The 24,356-nt window shown below is 36.7% G+C and overlaps 1 protein-coding gene and 1 pseudogene across 1 annotated transcript; one reads left to right on the top strand and one right to left on the bottom strand.

Moving 5' to 3' along the window:
• Positions 1 to 1,664: 1,664 nt before the first annotated feature.
• LOC105038975 (heat shock protein 81-1-like) lies at positions 1,665 to 4,913 on the top strand. The gene is made up of 3 exons (XM_010914922.4): positions 1,665 to 1,880; positions 1,971 to 2,393; positions 3,126 to 4,913. Exons 1-3 carry the CDS (start codon positions 1,755 to 1,757, stop codon positions 4,677 to 4,679), a joined length of 2,103 nt encoding a protein of 700 aa, XP_010913224.1. The 5' UTR covers positions 1,665 to 1,754; the 3' UTR covers positions 4,680 to 4,913.
• Positions 4,914 to 7,335: 2,422 nt separating this feature from the next.
• On the bottom strand, positions 7,336 to 12,636 carry LOC105039031 (aspartyl protease family protein At5g10770-like; annotated as a pseudogene).
• Positions 12,637 to 24,356: the final 11,720 nt, after the last annotated feature.

The raw sequence follows: 24,356 nt of genomic DNA, 5'->3' as shown, positions 1-24,356 counted from the left end.
AATGGTTTCTTAATATCTTAAAGCCTGAACATATCATCTAGAGCACCAAGATCACAGACTAAATCTCCATAAAAATCAAGCCACTTGATAGAGAGAGGAGGGGTGAAGGGATCTCAAAAAGATTTTTAAAGAAATCATCAAGCCTCCAAGTAAAGTCTCTCCACTTCAAATCAAGATCATTAATCAAATCCAAAAAGGCATCAATGAATGAATGGCTGTCTCCAATGCATTAGCTTTTTCCTCTTCTTTCATGGCATGTCTTAGAATATTAAAATTGCCCCCGATCAACTAAGGTCCGGTGAACTCACTTCTTAACCTAACCAATTCATCAAAGAAGGAAGATCTATGGGGTCTTTTATACGAAGCATATACAAGGAAATAACTAGATCGGTTTCAAAGAAATGCTGAACAGCTCAACAGAAGGGGTGTAAGACAAACATGTAGCTCTTCTTAGTGAAAAGAAATGTGCATTTAAGCTAGTTAGTATGCCATCTAAATCTCCCACTCAGTGAAAAAAATGTATATTCAAGCTAATTAGCATGCGATCTAAAGCTCCCATTGAGCCCATGATTTCTTATTGATCAAATTTTGAGCTCCACATGAATCTTAGAAAAGCTTGGGATGGGGCCAATTATTAAGAGACAACCCAAAATGTTTGGATTTGAGTCGGCGTTGAGTTAGGGTTTGCAATTCGAGTCAGGTATCTAGCTATTTTTTTAAACTTAAAAAATATAATAAATAATTAAACAAAATTAAACAAAATTATGAAGAGCCAAATTAAACTTGGATTTGCACTCAAAAATTTTTAATTTTATCTAGGTAATTAATTATTCATAAGATTGCAAGCTATAAATTTTAATTTATTAATATACATGAGAGTATTATAAATAAAAATCCATCAAAACAAAAAATAAAATATAAATATTTAATATAATTAAATGACACTAGTTGAGAGGAGATATAGTTGTTAAGATGAAAGGAGGAATTGGTCTAAGTAAGAGTTTATTCAATGAATTGGAAAAGATATTTAGAATAATAAAAAAAATATTTATATGATTTTAGTTTTGAGCCGGGTTAGATCAGATCCCTGAACCTTCTTATTGTTGTGCATTTGAGGACACTTTATATTTTGCTAAATCCTATCAAGCTTGTTGAAGTTTTCAATAAAATGGTGAACCAGCTGGTTTGTTTATTGTTGCTGAAAAAAAATTGAGTTATATTAAATGTCATCTATCTATTAATTATATTATGCGGCATAATCTGATGGACCGATGTATTTTTTTTATTGAATATGATGAATAAAAAATTATTTTTTAATTTTTAAATCTGATCCAACCTATAGATTTTTGTTGTTTTTTTTTTTTGATAGCGCTCCAACCCGTGCGTGTTCAAAAAAACAGTTCGAATCGTTCTAAATGGGTCGAGACAAGTTGGGTCTGTTTGACTCGTCTCCTGCCGATGACCGGCGAGAAGCAGAATCCGAGAAAGTTCGTTTCTTTTTTTTTTTCTTAATAAAAAAATCCGATAAAGCTTGAAGGGCCCGGCCAGTCAAATCTAAAACAAAATGCCCACTTTGAGATCAACGGCTAAGAAGAAGCAAAACACGTGAAATCTAGCCTGTGGAACAATCTAGAAGCACCCCTACGTCCCCGATATAAATCACACGCCTCGCCAACCCTAGATGCCTCCCGAACTCCTCTCGTTCACTCGCCGCGGTGCCTCTCTCGAGCGTTCTCTCCTCTCGCTATTTCGCCATGGCGGCGGAGACAGAGACCTTCGCATTCCAGGCGGAGATCAACCAGCTCCTCAGCCTCATCATCAACACCTTCTACTCCAACAAGGAGATTTTCCTCCGCGAGCTTATCAGCAACGCCTCCGATGTGAGTCTTTTCTTTCTCGATCTCTAACCCTGGATCTCTTTATTTTTCTCTTTCGATTCGTTCTTTCTTACTGATCCGAGACCCTAACAGGCTTTGGACAAGATCCGGTTTGAGAGCCTCACGGACAAGAGCAAGCTCGATGCCCAGCCGGAGCTCTTCATCCACATCATCCCCGACAAGGCCTCCAACACTCTCTCCATCATTGACAGCGGTATTGGCATGACCAAATCCGATCTGGTCAACAATCTCGGTACCATTGCCAGGTCCGGCACCAAGGAATTCATGGAGGCGCTTGCGGCCGGGGCCGATGTCAGTATGATTGGCCAGTTCGGCGTGGGGTTCTACTCTGCGTACCTCGTGGCCGAGAAGGTGGTTGTGACTACGAAGCACAATGATGATGAGCAATACGTTTGGGAGTCGCAGGCCGGTGGGTCGTTCACCGTGACTAGGGATACCTCTGGGGAGAATCTCGGACGGGGCACCAAGATCACGCTTTTCCTCAAGGATGATCAGGTAGTGAAATTTATGGTCATTGCCTGAAATTTTTTAAGGGTTTTGTTGTAATTATAATAGGCTCTTATCAAAATAAATGATTTTGAAACAAAGATTATTCCCAAAAATTCCATTTTGTCAGCGATTCTTCCATTAAAAAGCCGCTTGCTTGTGATCGTGATGTAACACCGCTAATGATTGCCACGAATTTCACTTGGAAACAAGCCTTTTGCCATACATTTATGGTTGACAGCGTGGATCAAATTACGATGCATCATAGTTTGAGGTTTTCTGCGACTAACTTTCCACCATAAACTCATTGACAAGTTGTAATGGTCATTATGGTTGTCTTTTTTTCTTTTTGTTTTGGGTGGGGGCCATGTTGGGGTTATAGCGGATCTGTATAGTTCTGTATGCTATCTGTTTATGTTATATGGATCTGAAAGCTACCTCTTACACGCATGCTCCTTTTTGTTTTTCATTGTTGGTTGGTATGAGTTTTATTCTATTTATCATGTTGCTAGAACATGTACAACTTTATGACCCGTAAGAAGTTAATGTGATGTGCAAATGTTCATTGTTCATTGTTTTACTTAGTTTGATATGGACAACAGAAAATTTTTCTTCTTGTTTTTTTTATCGAAAACTTTTTAAGCTTTTTTATTCTTGTAAATTCGGGCTTTTTGTTGTGTGCTTATCCTTTTCCCATTGAAAATAACTTTTCTGTTATGCTTTGCCATGTATTCATTGCAGTTGGAGTACCTTGAGGAGCGCCGCCTCAAAGATCTGATCAAGAAGCATTCTGAGTTTATCAGCTACCCCATCTCCCTGTGGACTGAGAAGACAACTGAGAAGGAAATTTCTGATGATGAGGATGAGGAGGAGAAGAAAGATGCTGAGGAAGGCAAGGTGGAAGATGTTGATGAAGAGAAGGAAGAGAAGGAAAAGAAGAAGAAGAAGATCAAGGAGGTGTCACATGAGTGGTCTTTGGTCAACAAGCAAAAGCCAATCTGGATGAGGAAGGCTGAAGAGATCACCAAGGAAGAGTATGCTGCCTTCTATAAGAGTCTAACAAATGACTGGGAGGAGCATTTGGCTGTCAAGCACTTCTCTGTGGAGGGCCAGCTGGAGTTCAAGGCCATCCTTTTCGTTCCAAAAAGAGCTCCTTTTGATCTTTTTGATACCAGGAAGAAGCTTAACAACATTAAGCTTTATGTTCGTCGTGTCTTCATCATGGACAACTGTGAGGAACTGGTTCCTGAGTATTTGAGTTTTGTTAAGGGAATTGTGGACTCTGAGGATCTTCCCCTGAACATCTCTAGGGAAATGCTCCAGCAGAACAAGATCCTTAAAGTCATCCGAAAGAACCTGGTCAAGAAGTGCGTCGAATTGTTCTTTGAGGTTGCTGAAAACAAGGAAGACTACAACAAGTTCTACGAGGCATTCTCTAAGAACCTCAAGCTTGGCATACATGAGGACTCTCAGAACAGAGCAAAGCTTGCAGAATTGCTGAGGTACCACTCTACCAAGAGTGGTGACGAGATGACCAGCCTTAAGGACTATGTTACAAGGATGAAGGAGGGCCAGAATGAAATTTACTACATTACTGGTGAGAGCAAAATGGCTGTGGAGAACTCCCCGTTCCTGGAGAGGCTGAAGAAGAAGGGCTATGAGGTCCTTTTCATGGTAGATGCAATCGATGAGTATGCTGTGGGTCAGCTTAAGGAGTTTGAGGGGAAAAAGTTGATGTCTGCAACGAAGGAGGGATTGAAGCTTGATGAGAGTGAGGATGAAAAGAAGAAGAAGGAAGCCCTCAAAGAGAAATTTGAGGGCTTGTGCAAAGTCATCAAGGAAGTGCTGGGTGACAAGGTGGAGAAGGTAGTGGTGTCTGATCGTGTGGTTGATTCTCCCTGTTGTCTGGTCACTGGTGAGTATGGTTGGACTGCCAACATGGAGAGGATCATGAAGGCACAAGCCCTGAGGGACTCGAGCATGGCTGGCTACATGTCCAGCAAGAAGACAATGGAGATTAACCCAGATAACCCTATCATGGATGAGTTGAGGAAGCGGGCAGAGGCAGACAAGAATGACAAATCTGTGAAGGACCTTGTGCTGCTGCTATTTGAGACTGCTCTTCTCACCTCTGGCTTCAGCCTTGAGGACCCCAACACCTTTGGCAGCAGGATTCACCGCATGCTGAAATTGGGTCTTAGCATTGATGAGGACGAGACAGTGGATGCAGATACTGACATGCCTTCACTGGAGGATGCTGATGCAGAGGGCAGCAAGATGGAGGAGGTTGACTAATCTAAATTTAGACGATATGCCCTGGATTTCCTAGGAAGTTAAAAAAATTCGGTCAGCTCATATGGAGCTTGACAATTTTGTGGTGTGTTTCACCTTGTATTTTGCTATGTTCTGTGGCCTTCTTCATTAGCTACTGCTGGAGGTCTTTATATTTTTATTTTTGCATACATAGATCTTTGTGATGTTCCAGTGTTCCAAAATTCCAAATGTTATTAATTTAGCTGTTTTCTATTCTGCTTGGTTTCATGCCTGGTTATTCATTTCAGATTTAAGGTTAGTAAATGCCCAACCCTAGGTTGTTATGTTATTAACCGGCTTTGGCTGATTTCGTTGCATTGTAGAATTGAGATAGGACTTCTTTATCATCTTCTTGTGATTATCTTGTTGTTGCTTGAAGTCTTCAATGACATTTATCTCCTGGTTCTTCTTTTCTTACCTTCGTTTCTAGGTTGGTGAATAGACTTCAGAAGGTGGTGTCTTTTAATCTTTGACACTGAATTCCCGGTTTGCTGCTTATTTTGCAAAAATTTTGCTTTCTAGTTGACATGCATTTAACCATGTGCTGCAAGCAAGAGTTATTGCAAATAATGCTTTGTAGGCAGGTATATATCTTGAAGTGTATGCTGCGAACAAGAATTCAGAAGATCATGGACCAAAAAATTCATTCAATAGGAAGATAATGTTTTCATATTGTCATTTTGCCATCAAATTAGAATAATTGAGGATATGGTCCCTGTTGTTTATTGGTATTCCTGAGAGGTTACAACGACATGCTTTTCACACAATGCTTCTTTCTAAGACGGAAAGGTAAATTTATAGTCAAGTGTCCTTGGTTTATCCAAGTTTTCTCTGTTTCGCGAGGTAAATGTTTGGTCTCCAAAGGTTATAAAAATTTCTTAAGGTCAGACCTTTTCTAGGTCTATTAGCCATAAGCTTATTCTTTTTTGAAGTTTCACGGATGCCTGAGAGCACCTGAAACATTTTATTCTCTTTATGTTATTTTCATGTTGGAAGTATGTCATGCAAATCTAGTAACCAGTCTTGATTCATTTCCGGAACACTCTAGGTTTGATCATATTACTTTAAATGGTGGAGTTCGATGTATTGAGAAATAATTGGACTGACTGCAGGCTTACAAACGGAGGCTTCAGTTTGGTACTGTAGCCTGTTTCTATGGAAATAATGGTGATGATTGCATTCTGCGCAATCAAAATCAAAAATGTGGTGGGAAACATGAAATGAACATCAATAAGTGATAAGTATGAACACGAGATGGTGTTAAACATGCGATGACAATGTGTCTTGCATGTGACAATGTGTCTTGCATGTGAGAGAGAATGCAGATTGATTAACCCAAAATGAAGTTTTCAGGACGTCTATTTCTCAATATGCAGTTGCAGGTTTATTCAGCTGTCTGGTTACTGGAGCTAATGAAAATTTGTCAAGTTTGAATGGATGATAAGTAGTGTTACCGTAGAGGAGGCATCATCTTCGGTTTACAGGTCCAAATTATGCCCATCAACGACCGCTTTGTTAATAAACATTATGCAAATATCAATTATTTTGGACTCAACAAAAACTGGGAGTAAGGATCATGTTCATATCACCATGGACCTCTTGATGTGGCAATGTATGGAGCAATGTATTAGAATGGGTGTTACTTGTTATTAAATTTATCAATTAATAAGCAGCTTGAATATATGGCGTAATTATTCTACTCTAGTGGACTAGATATGTGATTTAAATAACGGGAGCTACGCCTGTTTCTAAGCAAGATGTGGAATCCCAACAAATTGCTATTTAAGGATAATTCGATGCAAGAGAAAATGTAATAATATTACAGAATGTTCACAGGTAATCCACAGATTACAAAGCCTACAATATTGAGATTTGGAAGGATGCCGCGGAGAACTGCTTGAAATGTGTATAAACATGGATTCTTGTATGGTTGCTTTGTTAATTTTACTAGGTAATGGCAGGATCATTCATCTTTGTGATTTCAACTATAGCTGCAGGGTCAATCAGGATAATTTGATGGTTCTAGAAAGGACTAATTATAACAAAGATCGTATGACTCTGCTCCTTGGCAATTTCGTGAGCTTTTGTACTCAGATGCTATTGGATGTGTTTGAATTATCTGACACCTTCTGCTTCTTATATTATCATCACTTGAGTACATCCATGAAGCCAAGGGATGCAATAGTCGCTGATTTACTATGTACCGGTAAGGATGCAACGGTACTTAGATAGACCTTTATGATTGGATTGTATCCGAGTCTATTTATCTATTTATCTTGTATTTTCTAAGAGTCTATCCAAATCCAGTCCAGATCATAATAGCATTTGGGTTGCAGGACATTTTTTTTTTTATTCTCAAAAGATTTGGATTGGATGGTATTTGATTGGTATAGAGCTATGCTTAAATGGATGGTCCAAATCAGGAATTCTATGTGATTTTCAGTCCAACCCTTTAAAAATAACCAAACAGCTTCTCAAAAGAATGTTGGTCTTGGGCTTAAGCATGTTGGCTTTAAACGGTTTCGATGAACCTGTGTTGCGGAAAATACAAAATGTGCAGCATTGTTTGTAGTGTTCATGTCTTTTGCAAAGACATTCTGTGAGGCATGCGAAACCAAGGCATGCAGTTCCACAGTCCCCTTGAATAGCCTTCATTATCAGAGGGACATCTCACAGATTCTAGTGGCTTCACTCGTACATAATTATTCATTATATCTTAACAGCCAAGACTCATGATACACTGATACTTGAAAAATGTTCTAGGAGTTCTACTAGTGGTTGGCTTATAGGGGGTTACTTCCACCTTAACACCCCTCCATTTTATTCCATGGATACTTACTAAATTATAGCAGGGCATAGTTCTTATCAGTTGCAGGCATTGGGCTGAAACCCGATTTTCTCTGCTGCCAGATCATAAACCACCTCGAATGTACGCTGCTGCACGTTGCCGATGATGCCTAGATCGCTGTCCTCCTTATTTCCAGCAAAAGCTAGGCAGTTATCAATGAGGATACCTGAATCATCGAGGTTCAGAGTGACATCCCCTTCGAAGTGCAGTGCAACCGGTGCAGGCTTCACATTCACATTCTTATCATAGCAAGTGTCAAGTATTCCAGATGGCCCTGTCATTGGGTAATTCATCATGGAGCTCTGGAAAGCAGACCTCAGGACTTGATAGGCCGAGGGAGGTAGCCTTGTGATCACGGTTCCTGAGTCTAGGACAAACAGAGTAGAGGAAAAGACCGAAGGCTGAATCGCCAGCTGCTGCCCTGAGACACTTATTGCTATCAAATTAACGATGTAGAAGGTGGGTTGTGTTGTATCGGTATGCATCGGTGTGTATGAAATGGTGGCAGATGGCGTAGGCGCGCCAAATGTCAGGTAGCCTGTAGAGCTGGCTGTAGGTGGGAGGCAATAGGAGAATACACTGCCAAATTTCTGAGATGTTTGGGACACTAAAGAGAGCTTGCCTCGACCGAGTCCCATTAACCCAGCTAAGTTTCCAACGAAGCCTTCGTTGGATTGGCCGCACCCAAAAATGAAGCCTGAGACCATGTCGGAAGGAGATAGTGTCAGTGTTTCACGGCTCAAGTATCCTGCAGTTATGGAACCATCACCATACTGAACTTGGTAGATGCAGGTAGAGTTGGAGCAACCAAGGAATGAGGATGGTGAGCATTCGGGAGAGCTGCAGGGGATTGAAGCATAGGAAGAAGATTGAGAGGGATCAAAGTAATTTTCTTGTTGTGGGTAGCAGTCCGGGCATGGTTGGCATTGGATCCAGCTGACATCACTTCCCGTGTCAAAATTCACAGCCTGGTCTTGTTTGGGTGTGCCGTAGCCCACCGTCACGACGTATTCAGCAGTACCGAATGCACTACCAAGGTTTGCCGGAATGCTTGTCTGGGATTCTTGTACCTGTGTGTCTCTGGGGCCAAGTGATGCCATTTGCTGGAGATAATTGACGCGCAATTGGTCTAGGCGCAGGATCTCACCCAGGGTTGGGGGCTTCGTGCTAGGGATTGGTGAACAGGGACCATGTCGGCGGTAGACGGCACCGGTTTGAGCCTGGAATTAAGAAGTTAAGGAAAAAATTAGAAAAAAAAAAGGAAGCACCAATAGCAATTGGTATTATTAGTTCTGACAGGGGCTTGGTCCAAGCTGTTTGGATCTCTTGAACTCAGTGCTGATTTATCCTATTCAAATACTGGACGGCTCATCCGGAAGTATTTTGGATGGGTTTGGATATATATATATATATATATATATATATATATATATATATATATATATATATATAATGACACAAATCATATAGAATAAATATAAATTTTGGATATAATAGATATGTATTTTTTTAAAATAAATATAAATTTTTTAGAATTAACACAAATGAGTCCAAAACAAATAGAATCAGAATAAATAGAAATACCTAAGAAAAAAAATATAAATTTTATAGGATAAATAGAAATATTTTAGAATAAATATAAATTTGAATTCCAACTTTTGGCATGCGTGGACTTATATTCCATTTGAATCAATGGTCTTAACTTTTTATATTTTTTCATCCCCTCTACATTAATGGTCTAATTTTTTTATATTTTTTTAGATAAATTACAGAAACATCTCCTTAATTTTAACTCAATTTCATTTATATCTCTATATTTTAAAAAAATATCAAATCGATTCTTCTAATTAGTGATATATTTCAATGTGGTCCAATCATTCATTTTATCAATAAATGGTGTTAGATTTCTTTTTTATTGGATAAAAATGCCCTTTGTTCATAGATGGACTTGGAGAACGAAGAAGATGAGAAAAAAAAATAGATGAAAAGAAAGGGAAGGAGGGGAGAATGGTCGTGGGTAAGAAATGGATTAGAGGAGAAGGACAAGAAGGAGAAAAAAGTAGAAAGGAAGAAGAAGAAAAGAATGGGTTACTAGTTGGAAGAGGTGAAGGTGGAAGGGGCCACCGTAAAGAGAATAGTTTATGGACGGTTTGGAGGAAAAGGAGGATGAGGAGGTGAAATGGATAAGGAAGAAGGAAAGGAGGTGGTGGGAGCTATCATGGAGGAGAAGAAATAAGTGAAGAGGAAGAGAAGGGGAAAAGATTTTTTTGCCGATGAGGAAGGATAAAGTAGTGGGGGCCATCTAAAGGGATAAAACTTATGGATTGATTTAAAAGAGAAATAAGATGAGGGCAAAGAGAATGAAAGGGAGGAGAGGAGAGGGGCTGTCGGCAAAGAGTAGGATGGAGGAGAAGGAAGGGGAGGAGAAGAGGATGGGAAGGAAGAAGATGGAGAAGATAAGAAGGGATGAACGTGGAGGAGGATGTCATGTAAGGGGATGGTTTATGGGCGGCTTGGAGGAAAATGATGAGAATGAGAAGTAGATGAGAAAAAAGGAGAAGAGAAAAAAGAGGGGGATAATGAGTTGAGAAAAGAGAGGAGAAAGGAGAGAAAAAGAATGGATGGAGAAAGAAGAGGAGAAAGGAGGAGGGAGAAAGAGGAGGAAGGAGAGGAGGAGAAATGGATGAAAAGAAAGAGGGAGGAGGGATATTAGCCATGGAGGAGGAGGGAGGAAGAAGGAGATGGATATTTTTATCATTTTAAAAAATTTTATTAATAAAGATAGACAGCTGGACTATATCGGAATATATCAATAACTAAAAGAGCTAGTTTGACACTTTTTAAAATATAGAGGATATAAGTAAAATTGAGTTAAAATAGAGAGAATGTTCTTATAATTTATCTTTTTTTTATTCTATTCATATTAGTGGTCTGACTTTTTTTATTATTTTATCCTATTTACATTAATTGGTTTGACCTTTTTTAAATATTTTTCAAATCTACATGAATGGAAAGTGGCTGCTGACTTTTTATTTTCTTGCATGGAGATCCATGTGGATTGGACAGTGGAGAACTCGACCAGATTTAGAGCCAAATTTGATCGACCTAAGCCTAATCTATCTCTCTCTATACATACATACATACATACATACATACACACATACACGCACACACATACATACACACACATATACATGTATATGTACATACATATATATTTGACCTCCAATAAATAAGAAATCAACAAAGAAATCCACTATGTCTTGGAGTTCTTTATTGATTTCTTTGGTCATTTGGAAGTAAAATGGGCAAAAACTCCCATATATGGAACAACACCTTACCTATTTCAAGATCCACAGCTGTGAAGGCTTTCTCCTATTGGAGACATCGATATTCATCTGGTCGACGACACCTCCACTCTCTTCTCTTAGGTCAATCTTGCCAACCACAAGTCCCAAAAGCATGTCGGCATCGTCTATCTCAAGATGTGCCGATCCCAACCACAAAAATAAAACCAACAAATTTTTAAATGAAAATGGCTTTTTTATTATTTTCTCCAATTTTTATTCAAGGAAAGATATGACCCAATTCGTCCCCTTTCGCTATTGACATGGTGCTTTTTCTAAAGGATGATGGTCCCAGAGGATGCTCTTTCCTATCTAATTCCGACATAATCTGGCTTCACTTCATTCGACCTAAAACATTCGTCTTTCGTCAATCTAATTCGATCGAACTGCAGCCTTATTTATCTAGCTACAAGAAAGGGCTCGATCTCTTTTTGGTGGGCTAAAAATTAATAGGCATACATCCCACTTAGTCTAAAAATCCCGAGGCTCAATTCAAAGTTCAAAACTATTTGATTGGATTTGAACAATAGGCCCGAAGGCTAGGCTTGGATCAAGCTAATTTGGGTCATACTTGGGGCTGAGCTCAGTCCGGACTGCTCAGAATGCAGGTCTATTGGTGATCATTGCTAAAGAATTTTAATGAGATATTCCCAAATTTTCTTGGCTTTAGATTTTAATTTGATGATGATTGCCAAAAAAAGAAAAAGAAAACAAAGATATCAAGATGATTCTTTTGTTCTTTTAACAGATAGTCTATACGTACTTAGCAACATATGTATGTTGACATACACCATAATTTGGAAATAACTGTTTGCGTATCTGGAGAGACAGTTCTATACTTATTAATATTATAATTCATGAATAATATAACTATCCATAATATTCGTAATTCAAGTATTATCATCGCTATTAAGGAAACTCTTACAATCTTTAGACTTGGACTTAGCCTGCAGATGAATCGGATTGTTAAAAACTTTACCAGCTTGATAAACAAGCACTTTCAACAATCAAGTAGAATATGTATAAATTTTTAATCCTAAAGTAATATAAAAATTCAAAATCTTATCATAATAACTTGCAGTATCAAACATATTATTTTAACCTAGTAAGAAGATTTGTATTAAACATTACTTTAATCCATTGAACAACAGAAACATAGATAAAGACCACTAATGTTCCTGCCATATAATAGCCACTATAAAGCATAATAAATAAATAAATGTCATCGTACAAACCCTTGCTATTTACACAAAAAACACAGAAAGAGAGGTTAGGAGAGTGACCTTGATATATCAGCATGAACCATGATTTGTTATCATAAAGAGCATCCCAGTAACCCCCACCGCAAGGTCAAAAGGTCAGATATATATACGATCTTACCCGTGCCCTCAACTATAATTTATTATTACCACCAGTATAAATGATCTAGTAGAAAGGTTATTTCATGCACTCCTTTGACTTCAGTTTGCTTTCCAGAGCAAGAGAAGGCTAGCCCGGATTGTTATAAAACAGAGTACTGAAAGGTCACGATCAAGTAAAAAGCCGAAACCAATCAATTAACTGCTAGCGTCAAGAGGGTGCTAACCTTTGGGTTTGGAGCAGGCAGTTCCCGGGTTCAAAGAGTTGGTTCCAACGGCATGGTGGCTACTTGCCTTTCCGTGGACGGCATACGAAGTGCAATACAGAAGCAAAGAAAAGAGCAGGAAGCGAATAATAAGCGGGAGGAGAGCCGAAGCCATGGGTTCGTTGGCTATGGATTGGTGTTCTTTACTCTTCGGAAAGCAGGCAATTTATAGAATTTCTAAGATCCCTCCGGCTTGGAAAATGCCATTCTATATGGCTGGCTACACGAAGACTTGACTTGTGCAAGGTGCCTAAGAGCAGGAAGACCAACAGAGGTGTGCAAAAAAACCGACTCAATCGTAAAAACAATCTAAACCGATTATTTCTGATTTAGATCAAATTTTTTCACATTCTATTTAATTTTGAAAATTTTTGGAAATAAAAAAATCAGTTAGATTTTAGTTTTGAATTTTTGAAAAAATTGACTTAAATCAAATTGACCCATACATATTTTCTTTTCTTGCATTCTTCTTTCATTATTTTTTTGAGAGGAATTCTCCTTTCAGTTTCACATGCATGGTTTTGCTCAAAAACAATCAGGTGCATATTGGATGTTTATACTTCTCTACTCTGTGTTCACAGCTGGTTTCTTAAGGATGATTAGGTTTACACTTAATGTTAAGTTGCTCTGGAGTTTCTAACATTGCGACAGTGAGTTCCATAGTATGCTTGGTTTTGTTTTTCAGGGTGAATCAAGTAGTGAATCTGCAACCTTCTCCTTTTTCGGAAAAAGGAAAAAACAACTATTACGAGAAGCTGTTAAATCTATGACCAGAGAAACAATTGGTCTTCTTCACTGAGGTCTCCTACGACAAACCAATCACCATCCTTCTGGCCCTATGCCATGGAAAATGTCTAGGCTGTAGGAAGAAACCCCTTTGATCATCAGTCCCTTTCAATGCACATGACTAAGAATAGATGAGCATGACTTATATGAAACGTCCCGTTATGAGACTTTATATGGCCGATATGCTAACAAAGTATTTACTCCCAGTTTATATAAATTTATCAAGATGGTAAATATAGCTAATAACCCAGAATGCAAAAGGTTTCTATATATGACATATTAAAAAATTTAAAATGGCTTTTCACTTTTTATGATGAAACGAATGTGAACAGTTTGTACATAAGGTAAAAGAGAGTCCCTAGCCTAACCTCTATAAAGTAAGGCTTGTGTTTTTTCATCAAAAGAGATAAAAAAATTCAGCAAGACATAGGTTAGAAGTATCCTCTTAATATTAAAAGTGTATGACTTGTGAGTGATTAATTTCTCTTTAACTTCAATAACAATGGTTGGAGATAAAATCCTATCATGTAATTTCCATCATATACTTGTATATGAATTTTATAATATATTGTTTATATCCTTTTCTAACATGACTTCTATTCGATTCATTTCAACAAGATGGCAAAAATTGGCTATGCATTTGAGAATTTCGATGGATATATAATTTAGACTAGTATTTAGCTAATATAGTAACAACCTAGAATTCCATCCAAAAAAAATCTAGTGGAAAGATATTAAATTAAATTTTTTTATCTTATATAGGTACTCAAGATCTATTCAATACATAATTGACGAGAGACTAAATACATATTTACGTGAGTCCTCACATATTCCTCCCATTTAAGCCCTCATCAGGTTAAGAATCAAAATTCATTCAAATCTACTTATAAGTATCGTGATCAGCCTATACTTAGTCCCAGTGGATCCATGCTACAACATCCCTTGTGCCAGATCTGCTTTAATACCATGTGCAACAATCCAGAATTTTATAAAAAAAAATATAGTTGGAGGTATTATTTAGATTTTTTGGTCTTATATAAATAATAAAGATATATTCAGTATATAGCTGATGCGAGACTAAATATATATTTGTACATATTCTTACAATCATTATTAAAGACTCCTTAGAAATGTTACCACAAACTCAGAACGGAGAAACAATATATATGGAGGAGGCTATGAAAATGAGTGATGTACACCAAAAGATGATGGCCGGATTCCTAGCCAATTTATTCTATGTGATAATGAAATAAGGTAATTCCTTTTAATTCACAGTTGCAAATTATATTGCTTTTGAACCAAAGCTATTCAGAAAACCTATTTATATTTAACATTACCAGAGTGACAGTTTGCTATGTTAAACAAGTTACAGAGTGACATTTAACATTACCGGAGTGACAGCGCTGTACATCAAAGGAGGGAAAAATTCGGGGTCTAGTTTGTGTGTAGCGAAAAAAGAAATCATGATGTTCCAATATGACGCAAAACACACGATAGTTTGACAGTCAACTCCAATTGGACCAATTACCATCACATTTTCACATCCAGTCGAGAACAACAAGGGAAAAAATAGACAGGTCTTTTCTTGTCACCTTGTGTCCCTAGATATCTCTCTCTCGCCTTATCTAGAGAGAGAAATTTTTCCTCTTTTCCTTTTCCCTGTTTTGTTTTTTATTTTTTATTTATTTCATGTCTAATGAAATGCATGATGACCTTTTCATAGTTTAATTAAAAAATAATTTGTTTTTTTCAAAAAATATGACAGCTGCTGCCATTCCTGCCTGTGAACATGGCTGATTGGTTGAGTTCTATGCAGCTTTGGTCTCATATTTATGTTCCAGTTACTCTTCTTTGGCCAGAAAACAGTTTAGTCCCCATTAAATAGAGTTATTGTTATCTTATGGCCTCGATAACTGATTGCGGTATTAGCATAATGGCTGCTAAAAGCTCACAATATTGGACCATGAGAAGCTCCTCTGGCAAATCAGTATATTGCTCTAACCTTAAAAAAAAAAAAAAAATCAATATATTGATTGTTGCAAAGAGACATGTCAGATATTGAAAGCACAATTGCTCTAGATGCCTTCATTACAGTAGAATTTAGTAGCACCTCCTAATGCAGATGCCTTTGTTATAGAAATTGTATTTAATGTTGGGAAACTTTTTGGGAACTGGAGAAACCAGTTTTGGAACTGGATTTTCAACATACGAGATATTCATCTTTTTTATAGCAATAATATATGAGATGTTCATAATACACTAATTTTTCATTATTTTCCCCTCAACATCTTACATCCGTACACCAACCACAAACAAAGCTGTTCATGGATGCTTGGTTGCCTTTATGTTACAGCTTTAAAATTTTATTAATCATCCATCATCCGAAAAAGTTTTTAACTTCTTATAAAAATAAAGGTTTTGACAGAACTAGGTCTTCTAAAATAATTTCCGTCAATCACGGATGATCTTTCCTCTACCAAAAAAAAAAAAGACCTTTGACTTCACATTAGGTTATATTCCGTCATAATAATCACCATCATTTCTTCATCGCAGTCTGACCGATTGGATGTATTTTTTAAGTTGCTGATGATGACCTGTCCCTCCTCCAACGCTCGCCCTCGAATTCTACGGTCAGATAGACCCTCCTCCAACGCTCGCCCTCCAAGTCTGCGGTCAGGGAGACAAATTGTGCACTATATTCGGCATTATCAACTTCGTCCAAGTCACCACCAATTGCATCAGCCGCATGACAAAGACGAATTCTCCTGGACTAAATTGGTAGCTTCTGTGCAGCCCTCATACGATACTTGGTCAGCCTCCAAGGAATACCTACGGCATATGGTCAAAAACCAACACCATCACCTACAGGAGGCCATGTGGTGACTTGGATTGTTGGACGATGGGCTACGCTTTTGCGCCATGGCTTCTTCGATCTAAAAAGGAATCAATCAGTTGGCCCTAGGTTTCATCGAATCCTTAGATCTAAGCAGATTCAAATGGCTGTTTTTTTTTGGCACACTCTTTGTTAGCCAGGTCCAAGCTGGATCTGACCTAAAACACTGTTGGTGTCATCCCTCGGGAGCAAATTATAAAAATCTATCTGAGGTTAGGTCGAAATTACACTTAAATCTAATAGTTTGAAAACCTACATTTATGTCCTTGATATTTATTTTAATCCTACAGTTTAGTTCGGACCGCTAGACAGCCCGTTAATCCAAAATGGGTATGAAATGCCACGTAATAAATTTTTTTTGAAATAATCGAAATGCCTTTCATCAAACGATGAGTAAGATAAAAATCCTTCTCCCCTCTAGTCTTCTCTATCTCTATCATTCTCTTGCTCTGAAGCCATTGGGCGCTCCATTGTTGTCTTGCTCCAGTGATATTGGGTGAGGACGGCCTCCTACTCCAGTGCGCGCCCACTCTAAAGCTCCTACATGCCTCCCGAGCTATCTTGTAGGTTCGCCCCTTCTGCTGAAAACATGAAAATCTTGTTCGGCCTCCCATACACTAAACCCTTCTCCCCTCCAAATGTGACTATAGAAGCATCAAACCAATGTTCTTTTGCTGAAGCCCTAGGACTGCTCCCTCTGTCGGAATACTAACCTTTTGGTTTTTTGACCATCCTAATCATTTTTTTGTATTTGAATGTAGCTGAATGTAGTAGAATATATTGTATCGTTTTCTGTCTAACTGACATTGTCTCCTTTCCTAATTGATGCAATTTATTTTATTTTGTGTAGAAGTTTGAATGTCTCAATAGAATTCAAGTTGTCAGAGTAGCTCATGTTGGCTTGATTATTCGAACATGAGATGTCATTGTGGTCGATTAACATCAATAAAAATATCAAATTCATAAAAAAAAAATCCAAACAAGTTGTATTATAGTTATGAAGAATATCGTTTTGTAGATTGGTGTTTGCCTATAAATGATCTCAAATTCTCCAATTACATCCTTGATTTAAGTAATGGGCAGTGACTCTTTCAAATTCATTTTTCACTCTCTTAAGTTCATAGCCATCTAAAATTGTATAATCCCTTAATATATTTCTAAAGTCATTCATATTTACAAATATCTACCGTGAAGTATAATTTTTTCTCTCTCTATAAATAACTCCCATCAGTTGAATCATTCCCATCCCCATTATTTTACTCTCCCTCCATCATCTAATTAGCATTATCTGAATTAGAAAAAGGATAAACCTCTTTTGTTAATTCAGATACATCATCATCTTTCTTGCCCTCAACTTTCGCTCCTATTTCACCTCAACATCCCCTCCAACATCCCCTTCAACTTCAACCTTACATCCCATCCAGAAGGTATGACTATAAAAAGAGCTAGATTATTAATATTATTTTTAATAAATAAATATATCTCCTCAACTTCTTGATGTGTGCTAAATATATGCATCACATCATTATCATTCTTAATTAAAAAGCCACTACCACAAGAGATAGTAAGATTGACATCCCTCTTACCAATGAGTTTATAAATATCAGCCACCATTTCTAAATGTGAATAACGATCTTCATCTACATTGTCGATCCAATATTAGACATCCCCATAGTGCACCATCAAATTATGATAAACCATTTGCCCCAGCATAAATCAATCACTATATTAGTCCATACAAATTTAACCATCAAGCATTTAATCATCGGGTATTTTCTTGCATCATAAATAATGGAAATAGTTACAAATTGATAAATGAGGAGAATTGATATTATGTCTTTAATATGTTGAAGGTAAATATGAAGGTCATTAAGACTAAATCTAAAGGTGTATGTTGAAGTTAGTGCATCAAAGTTAAATATGAAGTTAAATGAGGCAAAATGTATGAGCTTTTAATTCACCACAGTAAGTCCAATAAGTAATTTGTTAGCAAAAAATATTATTTTGATGCTATCTCTGACCCCCTGCCCTGTATTTTCAAAAGAAAAGAGGAAAACATCTAAGATAATCTATTTGCTCTACGATATTGGATAACCATAGGGGGAAGGAGACCACAAATGGAGTTCATTTACAATGCTGAGTTTCATTTTTAGAAGTACTTGAACTTTATTTACCCATCTGAGGAATGGGACCACATGCAGCTAGATTTAAAAAATATTAATCGACAATGCTTTATTTCTACCACTAAAATAGCAAAATCGAAGAGAAAATAATGCCTCTCGAAAAGAATGATAGGATGTGCATACGTACAGTTGGAAAAAATGCATGTCTTGTAATTAAAAAAAAAAATCCAAGCAAAAAACTTCAAAAAAAATTTCTACCATACACCAAAGAACAAAGAGCCCACTCCCAATCGCTTTCAAGATGTTTGCTTTTATAATTTTGTGAGATTAATCATATGAGTGGGGAATGGGGAAGAAGATGGTGAGAAGGGTTCTGGTAAATTCTATTTATTGAGTTATAATGAAAGATAATTTGGTCATTTCAGATTTCTAAAATAGTTTAACTAATGATGGTACATTTCATGGATGTAAGTATAGGTTTTGAAAAATAATGGGTGTAACTGTAATAAATGCAAATGTCAAAGAATTTTTGTAATTTATCCCAAAAAAAGAATGTTGCCCAATTTTGGTGCGATAGATAGGTTACCCTGGCAATCCGTGTGGTGCAAAAAAGGAGATGAGGTGAGAAAAAGAAAAAAAAATAAAAAATTGATATTATTTTGTTAGATAATCAAATGATTGATCATATTTTGATTTTAATAAAATTTTAATATGTTGCTTCTGACATCAAAATATACAAGTTGAATAATTTTGATCTTTGAAAAGTCTTTTCCATTAATTATATCAAGCATCCTGATGAGTTTTACTCTCTATTTATCATTGAAATCTATTTTATTAATGATGATTATTTTTTCTTGTGAAACTTAAGATTTATTCTTGATGATATATTTGTATAACTTTTAATTGATCTAGAAAATATCTACAGTAATCTCATTATTTTAAATAATAGAAGATTCACATTAAAATTGTGTTGTCTCTTTTTATATGGGTTGCTTGATTACTTTTTACTTATTAAATTATATGAGTAGATCATAGAGGTTATTATTACTTTGTGACATCTCATTTAATTGTACAAAGAGAAAAAATAGTTTGCGGCATTCTTATTCATGATTGTAGTTTTTTCTAATAAAGTGTCTCAAAGTAAGGTTGTTACTAGTTGAATTTTCTTATATTGATTAAATGGAAGAATATACGGATGGACGTGTGATTAAACTTACATCTTTTAATTATTCAATTTAGAAGCCTCGAATGGAAGATCTAATATTCTACAAAGAGTTGTATGATCCTATTGAAGGGGATAGTGCCAAACTAAGTGAGAAAACTCCATAAAAGTGACAGAAAATTAATAGAAAGATAGTTGGATTAATCAGATAATAGATAGATGGTAGTATTTTTTATCATATTGCTATGAAGATTAATGTCCATAATTTATGGAAGAAATTAAAGAACCTCTATGAATGAAAGATTATATGGAACAAAGTATTCATGATCAGAAAGCTTCTAAATATGAAGTATAAGAAGGAAAGTTCAAATGCCAAGCATCTGAGTAGATTTCAAGATATAGTAAATTAGTTGGCTGCTATGAAATAATGCTAGATGATGAGTTATAAGTATTATTATTGCTCAGTTCTTCATCAGATAGTTGAAAAATTTTAGTTGTATCACTTAGTAATTCAGCTTCGATGTGACGATACTAGAAATAGTAAAGAATAGTATGCTTAATAAGGATATCAGGAAAAGAGAATAGGATGTGACCGCACAATCAGAGATAGTGATTACAAAAAGATAGGAGAGTAAAATCAAAAACTCACAAAATTTTAATAACCATGTAAGTCTAGGGGAAGGTCCAAATTTAGAAAAAATATCTAATATTTTTATTGTGACATGCCAGGGTACATAAAAAAGGAGTGCATGCAGAAAATTTAAAAGAGAAAAATCAAGGGAGATAGGTGAAGAAAAGAAGAAAGAAAAAGATACAGCAGCAGTTGCATCTGATGTTGATGTTGCTATTATTTATGATGATGATTTTGTGAACCATGTATGTTATGATTGTACTTGGATTGTTGACTTAACTACCTCTTTTTATGTTATTTCTTGATGTGACTTTTTTACATTTTACACTAGTCATAATTTTGATAGTGTCAGGATGAAAAATGATAGAGTAACTAAGATTATGGGCATAAAAGATGTTTACTTAAAAATCAGTATTGGATGCCAACTATTGCTAAAAAATATGAGATATATTATAGATATCAATCTCCACTTAATCTCCATTGGAATACTTGATGCTAAAGGTTACTGTAACCAGTGAAAAAAATAGAAACTCACCAAAGGTTCTCCAATAGTAGTAATAAGGAAGAAATCAAGCACATTTTATGTGATGTAGACAAAATTATGTAAGTCGGAGGTGAATACAGCTGAAGATTCCTCCACTGAATTATGCATAAGCTATTGGGCCATATGAGCAAGAAGGGATTTAACATCCTTGCTAGAAAGATACTCCTTTCTATCAAAGGTACATCACTAAAGATATGTATTGATTGTTTAACTGGCAAACAATATAGAGTTATATTTCATAAATCTTTTCTATATAAAAGACCATATATTTTGGATTTGATTCACGTTGATGTCTGCACTATGGATGCTAGAGCTCTTGATGGTACTTTATATTTTGTTATCTTTATTGATGATCATTCTAAAAAAAATATGAGCTTTTATTTTAAAATCCAAAATTTAGATGCTTGATATGTTCCAATATTTTTATGCTACAATTGAAAGAAAAATAGGAAGACGGCGAAAATGTATTCAAATAGATAACAGTGGTGAATATAAAAATTCATTTGAGAAATATTATAGAAATCATGATATCAAACTTGAGAAAATATTCTTAAAACACCTCAACGTAATAAAACCACTGAGAGAATCATACTATTTGTAAAAGAATCCAATATATGCTCTATCATGCTAAATTATCTAAATCCTTTTAGGATGAAGCGATAAGAACTGCAGTGGATTTGATCAATCTTTCTCTTTCAATTTTTTTTAAGATGATGTGCTAGAAAGAGTATGGATTGGAAAAAATATTTCATATGATTACTTGAGGATATTTAGTTGTAGGATATTTATTCACATCTCTAAAAATGATAGATCCAAGCTTGATGAAAAATCTAAATAATATATTTTCCTGGGTTATGCATAGAGGAGTTTGGCTATAGATTATCAAATTCAATTGATAAAAAGATTATCAAAAGTGGAGATGTTGTATTTTTAGGAGATCAAACTATTAAAGATTTTGAAAAGATTAGAATGCTAAAGTCTATCACTAGAAATTATATTGATCTAGATCCAGTGCCTCTTACCATAGTAAATGATAATAGAAAAGATGTATAGAAAGATGATGGTAATGTAGTTGATGAGTCCATATCTAATACTGATATACTAAATGAGCATATTGAGCAAGCCCCTCCAGAACTACCAGTTGAGTCTTAATTAAAAAGATCTACTAGAGAACATCGTCCCTTAATGAGTTTGTGATGATAATTGGTGGAGGAGAATCAGAGTACTACCAGGAGGCCATGAATTGAGCAAAAGCCAGAGTAGTTAAAAGTCATGTAGGAGGAGATAAAATTTTTGCATAAGACTGTACATTTGAGTTAGTACAACTATCTAAGAATAAAAGAGTACTTAAAAATAAGTAGGTGTTCAGATTGAAGATTGAAGAGAAGAGCTCACAGCCAAGGTCAAGGCACGGTTGGTTATTGTTGGGCCTTATGTGGTACTCTCAAAGCTCAAGGGACTAAGGCTAAGGCCAAGGTCCAAAGTTCATGAGATGGTTATGGGGTTTCTAGGGCTAGTTTGGACTTTAGGATGAAAGGCTGTCAGCCTTTCGGGCCTTGAGGTTCAAAAATTTTAGATCTTGAGGGGCTAACTCATATTTGAGCTAGGATTGAGTCCAAGATTATGAGATTGAGTCAAGTCATGGATGTACATGGGCTTGAGTGAGCACAATTTTGTATTGAGTTAGCCAAAATTTTTTTTGGGTTGGGTCATATTGATCCTGTATATAAACATACATTGTATTTAAACTCGATGGATCGAAAGAAATATAAAATTATTATTTTTTTAATTTTTTCTCTCTTCCTTTTTCTCTCTCTGGTCTTCTCCACATCCTAGAACTAAGAAACCTAGGGTTTCTTGGCCACCACCCCAAAAAGGAAAGAAAGGAGGTGCTAGAAACCAACAACCCCCTTTGTGCATGCCCCCTATTTTGTGCATCCTCTCTTGGCCGTCCAAGAAGAGTTTCAGATCCCATCTTTTTATTTTTGAAGGCTTCATCAAGAGTACTTTCAGATATCAAAAGATGGATTTAAGATCTGATGGTGAAGGGGTTCAAATCACAGAAAGAAATTCTGCTGACAGAATTTATAAGGCTGCTGAAATCCTAAAGACTATTTTTATTTTGCTTAGTTGCTAGCCTTCAAAGACCTACATGACCAGATCCTTGCTATTTCCTAACATCCACAAACTAGAAAAGCTGTTCTAATAATTGGTATCAGAGCACGGATTGTGCGAAGAAAGAAGGAGACTCCAGAAGTTAAAAATCTTCAAAGGTTGAAATTTCAGCAAGGACCCTGTCAAGGTATTTCTCAAATCTCTTGAAGTTTTGTTGTATTTTTGGTTTAGATCCCACCATGAAAAGCAACATGAAGATTGATTTTGAGAATTTTGATAGGAAATTTTTTTTTTCATATGAAAAATTCAGGTAGAAGATCTTTTGGTTCAAGCAGATCTAGATTAGGCATTGGAGGAGAAGCTTGAAGGAATGACGGATCGTCAGTGGATGTCTCTGGAGAAAAAAATTTGTTATGTGATCAGAGGATATTTGACAGATGTGATGCTCTATTCGGTGTTAGAGGAGAGGACTTCAAAAGGTTTGTGGTCGAAGTTGCATACCATATATATGGAGAAAAATATGTGTAACAAGCTGATGTTGAAAAAAAGACTATACAGCCTTCGGATGCAAGAAGGTGGAGATGTCTTGGGTCACATCCAAAAATTTGATCAGATGTGCAATGAGTTGTTGAACATCGGGGTGAAGATAGAGAAGGAAGATAAGTCGTTGCTACTGCTATGCTCGCTGCCTCCTTCCTATGATCTATTGGTGATGACGCTGCTCTATGGTAAGGAGATCTTGGAGTATGAAGACATGCTCTCGGTGCTGTGGTCCAATGAACAGCGAGAGAAATTGACCAAGGAAGGTGCTCCCCAGGAGAGCTTGGCCGTGGGGGAGAGATTTGAAAGAGGAAGGAAAAGAGGCAAGTCAAAGGGATGGTCAAAGTCTCGAAAGAACAAGAGCAAGAAAGAAGTCGGTGCTACAAGTGCAATGAGATCGGGCACTTCAAACAAGATTGCCCACAGTGGAAGAACAAGAAGGGAGATAAGGGAGGATCTGATGCACTGAGTACGGTGGTTGATAATGAAGTGGAGGATGACCTCTTGGTAGTATCAGATGGTCACAGGCAAAACACAGATGTATGGATCCTAGATTCAGCTTGTTCGCATCACTACATCCCAAACTGGTCTTAGTTCGCTACATACACCAAGATGGATGAAAGGAGCATGACACTTGGAGATGATCACCCATGTCGAGTTTCTAGTATTGGAAGTATTCGGATGAGGATGTTTGATAGGATGGTGCGAACGCTCATTAATGTGAAGCACGTCCCTGATCTGAAGAAGAATCTCATGTCACTTGGTTACTTAGAGTGGAGCGGCTACAGCTTCAGCAGTCATGCCAGGAGTGGGATGTTGAATATCTCAAATAGAGCCATGGTAGTGATGAGAGATAGGAGGATAGAGAACAACTTTTACAGGATGGAAGGATCTGTGGTGACTGGGGAGTCTGATGCAGCAGTGCAGGGCCAGCAGGGAACTCACTGGTTGTGGCACTACCGCCTAGGCCACATGGGAGATCATGGGATGAAAGATCTGAGTAAGCATGATCTGATTTCAGATCTAGATGAAGGTATTTCAGAGGT

This window comes from Elaeis guineensis, chromosome 1 (genome assembly GCF_000442705.2).
Source record: "Elaeis guineensis isolate ETL-2024a chromosome 1, EG11, whole genome shotgun sequence".
In the NCBI taxonomy this organism is placed as follows: Eukaryota; Viridiplantae; Streptophyta; class Magnoliopsida; order Arecales; family Arecaceae; genus Elaeis; species Elaeis guineensis.
The sequence above is the reverse complement of the archived record's forward strand: the minus strand, read 5'-3'. Positions and strand labels throughout refer to the sequence as shown.